General features: G+C 41.1%; 1 protein-coding gene across 1 annotated transcript; it reads left to right on the forward strand.

Moving 5' to 3' along the window:
* The first annotated feature begins 2,694 nt into the window (after positions 1 to 2,694).
* LOC118854814 (replication protein A 14 kDa subunit-like) lies at positions 2,695 to 3,040 on the forward strand. Its single transcript, XM_036765045.1, has one exon. The coding sequence runs from the start codon at positions 2,695 to 2,697 to the stop codon at positions 3,037 to 3,039; it is 345 nt and encodes a 114-aa protein (XP_036620940.1). The 3' UTR covers position 3,040.
* The last annotated feature ends 4,148 nt before the right edge of the window (positions 3,041 to 7,188 follow it).

Genomic DNA, 7,188 nt, shown 5'->3' on the forward strand with positions numbered 1-7,188 from the left:
AAGACTTTTAGCCTACCTCCTCATTAAATGTCCACCAATCAGGGTTGATTTTTACTTGTCAAGGGAATTCCCTCTCAGAAGGTTATTTAAAGCTTTCACGGTCTCCACTGGGCATCTTTAGTTACTGAGAGAAACCACTGATCATTAATTTATTAATTGCTAGTTAGCCTAATTAATAAAATGATTATTAATTACCCAGAAACTTTCTCTCTGGGAGTTTTTCATTCATTACACTACTATGTGAAAAATACTGTGCAAGGCCCTGGGGATAGAAAGATAAACAAGTCCTTGTTCTCAAGGAGGTCGCAATCCACTAGGAAAAGAGAAAAGAGCTTTCTCCCATTGCTCAAAGCACATTAGACATGATGACATATTACCCTATCCCATCATATTTTCCCATAGTGAGTCAAGGCCATAAGTCAAGACACTTACTTTGATGCAAAGAAAACACACAGAATCTCAAGATATTTGGAAAGACCTATAATTGGAATTATAATCTGGAATCTGGTATTTGATGAATGTATGACCTTAGGCAATCTCTTCATATTTCTACACCTCAGCTTCTTCATCTCTTCTGGCTATAAATGTATGATCCTTTTCTTTATATTTGATGTTCCTTCTGATGGAGAAAAACTTCCTCAGCTTAATTTGGGCCCATTTATTTATTAGTGCCATTAGCAATTTCATTAGCATTTTTCTTCATTTTTTTCATCAGTGTATTCTTCATCAGAAGAATTACTACTCACATTGGCCTAATTAGAAGATCTACCAAAGGGGGAGTTATTCAAAGCAGCACATTTTAGTAATCAGGGCTTTGGAAATGTGATGGGGAAAGGAGGGTATTTCTAGCCATCAAAAGAACATTCTCAAACAAAGCACTGTGGGAAATCAACAGATGCTTTCTCTTAGCTGAAGGAAGAGGGATAAGCTATTTTCAGCCCTCCAGGTGAGGTCATGAGTTGTGAAATTGGAAGGCTGTTTCTTCTGGTCTAAAGGACTGTCAAGATAGGGCTCATATTACTTAGAGATATATAAATGGCCGTCCACAAGTTCCAGACTACTTTGATAAATGGTGGTAAATTGTTCCCCTCACTACTCCAAGGGTGGCTAAGTGGTGCAGTGGATAGGATGCCAGGAAAGCTCATCTTCTCGAGTTCAAATTTGGTCTTCAACAGTCACTAGCTGTGTGACCCTGGGAAGCTGCTCAACCCTACTGGACTTGGTTTCCTCATCTGGGAAATAAACTGGAGCAGTAAATGGCAAACCACTACAGTATCTTTGCCAAGAAAACCCCAAATGGGGTCACAAAGAGTCACAAAATGACTGAACAATAACAAAAACTACTCCAATAATGCTACGTGGTTTATGATATATGATTAACGGATAAAGTTTGGATTCAGAATCAGAGAGCTCGAGTATATGAAATTCCATCTCATAAATTCTCATTCTGTACATACACTGGGCCAACGATTTTCAAACTTTATCTTGTTATTTCAGAATCATCAATGACCATGCAGGAGCATTGGGTCACTGTAGTCCAGTGGCATTCACCAATCCATTGCTTTCAGGGGGTGGCATGGCCTTTATGACCAATTTTAGCAGAAGTTCATGCGTTCACTCAACAAGTGCTAAGTACTGATTACATAATAAAACTGTCTCTACCTTTCAGTAGTTGACATTCTACAGGGGAAAATCACACAGAGAAAATAAATGCAAAGTAGATTCAAAGAAATTTCAAAGGGGGAGCCGGGTAAGAGCCACTGGAGACTCAAGCTACTTCCTGTAGGAAGTGACATCTGAGCTAATCTTTAAAGGGTACTAGGGATTCCACAAGCTGAGGTAATAAAAGAGAGTGCATTGCAGGTGGGGAAGGGGAGACAGCATGGGTAAAAACATGGATAATGAGATGTGAAACAGCAAATATGCCAATTTGACTAGGAATAGAGAATGCATAAAAGAGAGCAATATGTAGCAATCCTTGAAAGATAGGCTGGATCTGAGTTGTGAAGGGTTTTTAAAGCCACACAGAGGAGACTTGGTCAGGCCTATGTTTAAGAATATCATTTGGCTCCTAAGTGGAGGAGGGAAGAGGCTTGAGGCAGAAAGAACAGTTTGTAAACTATTTAAATAGGCCAGGGGGGAGCTGATGAGTTAGGGTAGTGACCATGTAGGTGGATAGAAGGTGACAAATGGGAGAGATACAGTGGAGGTAGAATTGATAAGACAGCAAGCAACTGGCTATAGGCTAGGGAGAGAAGGAAGAAAGTCAAGGGTGATCCCCAGGTTTGCAAACCTTGGGAACTAGAAGGATGGTGGTACCTTCAACAGAAATAGGGAAGTTTAAAGAGGGATAGATGGGCGGGGAAAGAGAATGAGTTCTATTTTGGACATGTTAAGTTTGAGATGCCTACAGGGCATACAGTTGGATATGTCCAATAGGCAGTCGGTGATACAGGCATGGTGCTCAGGGGAGAGACTAAGACTGGATATGTAGATCTGGGAGCTGTCTGCATGTTCCCCCACCCCCAGCCACGACATCAGGAACCGTGGTTATATTTGCTTTGGAAAAAGCATGTTCCTTAAGGCCAACATTCAACTCAACCAACATCTATTAAGTGACTATTATATGCACAGCACCATGTTAGTCCTCAGAGCCGCAAAGGTAGAAAAATGACACAAGGCCCCTTTCCCGCCATGGTGGAGGTGCTGGAGCTGCCACATGTGGTGCACTTCATCGACCGGCCCATGTGCTTCGTGGGGTGGCTGAAGAAAGTCCACCCCAGCGGGAAGTCTTTCATCCTGTTGGATGGGGAAGGCAAGCAGGTCACGGTGGAGCTGGCGGAGCCACTTGAAGATCAGATTTCTGGGATCCTGGAAGTCGTTGGCAGAGTGATGGCCAAGGCCACCATTTTGTGTGCATCCTACATGCTGTTCAGAGATCACAACAACAGCTTTGATCTCCGGCTCTACAGTGACGCTCTCAAAATCATCCACAAGTTCCCACAGTATTACCCGTTTGGGGCCACGCAACAGGACTGACATCTCACGATGGTGGCCCTCTCCAGTAGGGGCCTTCCGACTGCCCCGTCTGACTGATGCCACTTCTCCTGGCCTGCAGCTCCCAAAGCACCGAGGCCCTGGTGCAAACCGCACTTGGTGGCCTCCCAGCGGCAGCCTTGAATGACTGTCTGTCTATCTAATGAGGTTAGCTTCGGGGTTCTTTGGCCTGGGCCAACAATTCTGTTTGGTTAATAAAAAAGAAGAATTATGTGCTCTGGAAAAAAAAATGACATAAGCCTTGCCCTCATGCAGTTTACAATCTAATAGGGAGGCTATGACATGTATACCTGGAATGTGAAACAACATTTCTCTCCATATGCTGAGCAAAAGAAAAATTTTCCAAGAAAATATGAGATGGAAGAGATCATTTTTTATTTTTCTTGCATTCAGTCACTTCAATCATGAATAACTCTTTGTGACCCCATTTGGGGTTTTCTTGGCAAAGATATTGAGGGGTCTGCCAACTCCTCCAGCTCATTTTACAGATGAGGAAGCTGAGGCAAACAGGGTTAAGTGACTTACCCAGGGTCACACAGCTGGTGTCTGAGGCTAGATCTGAACTCAGGTCCACATGATTCTAAGGTTGGTGCTCTATTCATTCCACCACCCAGCTGCCATTTTCACTTCTTACTACTTATTTATTCTTACAAGTTTGACATTAGCTGCACATTTCTCTGCATACTATGTTCTCGTCTTGGTAGAAGGCTCCTTGGCAATGGGGATGCTATCTTGGTACACCTGTGTATGGTGAGGTACTGGAGATCCAAAAAGTATTTTGAGAAGGAAGAATAGAAGGAGAGAGAATAAGAACAGGAGGGAGGAGACAGGGATCTTAGATAGTGTTTTGAAGCTTTATGCGGAAATTTATGGTGGAAAGATATTCCTTCATATTGAAAAGCAAAATAAGACTCTCTGCTCTCCATTTCTCTGTCAAATTCACAGATTTTTCAGTTTTATTTTCTTCTCAGCAGCACTCTTGATGATAATTACCAATTTGCCTAGAGCTCTCTAGAGGACAGTCTTCCTATCACTCTAGTGGGAGATAATGTAGCATCATTTTACTATGTACTGCAGTTCACACTTTGCTAGCAGGTTCAGGGCCTGATTGTTAAGCCAACCAAAGGGAGTAAATGGTGTATTTTATAATTTGGCTTCCTTTTCTTGTTTGGAAGGCAAGAAGACTTTCAGTGGCTAGCAGCAGACACTTGGCACATTCACTCAGCAGGGTAAGACTACAACTGACCAGAACAATGACTCTGGACATTTCAAATCACATGATGGAAGTGTGGTCTTTGAGGAGCTAGGATGGCCCCCATACCAACATGGTCTAAGGCAATCAGAAGGAATTGTTCTTTGAGAGGTGAACCCACGGAATTAATAGGGTTTAAAGTTGGAAGGGGCCTTAGAGATCTACTCTAGGGATTGTTAGCCTGGGGTCTGTGAACTTGTTTCTGTAATATGTTAATAACTACCTTTCAGTATAATTGGTTGTCTTTGTAATTCTTTGTACTACATTTTATGTATTTAAAACATTTTTCTGAGGAGTCCATAGGTGTCATCAGAATATCAGAGGGGTCTAAGACATGAAAAAGGTTAAGGACCCCTGTTCTAGTCCAAACCCCCATTTTTTAATACAGTCAAGCAAAACATATTTCTGCATTAGCCATCTTCCTGGGGGGAAAATAAGATAAAGAAAGGGGGAAATATACTTTAATCTGCACATCAGTTCTCTATTTGGAGTTCTGGTGAATTATTGTATTGATCAGAGTTACTAAGTCTTTCACAGCTGATTATCCTTACAATATTGCTATTATTGTGTTCTGCTCACATCACTTTGCATCAGTTCATATAAGCCTTCCAAGGGTTTTTTCCTCTGAAACCACCCCCTTTATCATTTCTTAGAGCACAATAGTATTCTACCACAACTTGTTCAGCAATGCTCCAATTGATGGGCATCCCCTCAGTTTCCAACCTTTGCCACCACAAAAAAGCTGCTATAAATATTTTTGTATATATGGGTTTAAGCCCCTTATAATACAAGTAAGGAAACTAAGGCCCAAAAGGTAAAGTGACTTGCCTAATGTCAATAGGTAATAAGCAGCAGAGCTAGGAATGCAACTCAGGTTGTCTGAATGTGAATCCAGTGCGCTTTCCACAAGACCATCAATGCCCCTTTTGCTCTTTAAATAGAGTCACCAGCCTAAAGCAAAGGATGGTATGGGTGTATTGTGTATATTGTACATACAGTATATGCATATTATACATATACATACATATATGCACATATACGTACATTACACATATATGTGTGTATGTATGTATATATCTTAAGAGACAGTGGAGTGGGCACTGAGCTAAGAGTCGGGGTCTTGAATGGGAAATGTCCTATCCACTACCATAATCATCTTTGATGCCAACCTCCATTCTAATTGTTGAAACAATAGGAATGAATTTATATTATGCAAAATATAGTCCACATTTCTCCCTACTCTGTTTATTATAGTTCTGGAGTATAGGCTAAGGATTTTCTTGACCTAACAATACCTCAGTAAAGTGGCCAGAACTTTGGGCATATTTTCCTCCTCCCCACCCCCAGGGAATGTTTTTCAGGGCTACTATCTCAGAGCATTATCGTCTGGATTCCATTTCTGAGAGTCCCTTATGGCTGCAAATTGAAAACAGTCTTCGATCTTTGGATATTGAAGATTTAAAGAAATGAAGTTAGTGATGATGAACAGTTCCCTTTGGAATAAGAACACCAGACAGATTAGTGACTTAGAGAGCTGAAACCCTCAGTGTGGCGATGGGTGAATGAATAATTTTCCAGCATTTTATCATCTTCAAAGCTCACTATACTTACTTAGCAAAATACTAGTGGGCTTTAGTTTTCATTTTATGGAGCTACTTTGATTTTAGTATTATTTCTTCACCAGTCAACCAACTAACAAATATTTATGGAGCATGTGCACTTAGGAGAACTAAGTTCCTTCTAAGTTCTTCCTTTTGTCTCTTTTAACTCAACTAGATCTTGTTTTCAGTCAGCCAGACTGAGTCTGATACTAAGCAATTTTTGGTTTCTAGGCAGGAGGCTCTGATTGGTAAGGCTGTGGTGGTCAGTGTAAATGGAAAGAGCAACAACAACCAAATGAAAACTACATGCTGTGAAATTATAAGAACCAAGTACATCTCCTCCCCCACCAACGGACATGAGATTGCCCTTCCCTCTGTTCTTTGCAAAGGTGGGACACTGCATATAGAAAGAATACTGGCATAATGTCATGTTTGGCTTATACGCTGGCTAGTTTTATTGAATCGGCTTTTCTTTTTCCTGTCTTTTTTATTCTCTGTTCTAAGAGATGGCTCTCTGGGAGGGGATAAAAAGAGGAGCATATTTGGAAATGAAGGTGATATTTTTAAAAAGTATCCAGAAGTCCTAATTCATGTAGATTTCTCTGGTTAGCTCTCATATAGGTCCTAACTTGACTCCTGGGTCAGGCCTTAGGCCTGCTAGGATCATTACAGGCCACCAGTGAGCTTTGGTGTGTTGAATGGAGCATATGTCAAGGCCATTGAATGATACCTATGTCATTTGGTCCAAATGCCCCTTTGGTCAAGGACTGATTATTATACTATCTTTGAATAGTACGACAGGGTAGGTGAAAGCAAATTCTGGTGATTGCTTAGAGATCCTGAGGATGAGGTCTGGACTAGATTTTCAAAATTACTTCAGAGGGAAGAACGCTTGTTCTGAGAGATAAACAAACAAAAAAGAAGGGCAAAGGAAACAACATACCACTACAAGTGTTAACAAGAGGCTATTGAAAGCAATAGGTATGATGCAGAAAGAGGAACAATAGTGGAGGGTTGAAAGTTTTTAGAATAGCAGGAACAAAACCATGCCCAAGATCAAAGATAACTCTGCAGACTTTGGGGAGTAGAAAGAACCCTGGACATGGGTCCAAAGACATGGGTTCAAGAATGGCTCTTATACATTAGTTTCCTCATCTGTAAGAGAGGTGTAATAATGATACTGCCTGCCTCACAGGACCCTTGGGAGAAAGGTGCTTTGAAAATCAAAAAGTGCTGTATCAATAACTTAGAATTTTTATCACTTGTCATCACATTGTA

This window comes from Trichosurus vulpecula, chromosome 6 (genome assembly GCF_011100635.1).
Source record: "Trichosurus vulpecula isolate mTriVul1 chromosome 6, mTriVul1.pri, whole genome shotgun sequence".
NCBI classification, from domain to species: domain Eukaryota; kingdom Metazoa; phylum Chordata; class Mammalia; order Diprotodontia; family Phalangeridae; genus Trichosurus; species Trichosurus vulpecula.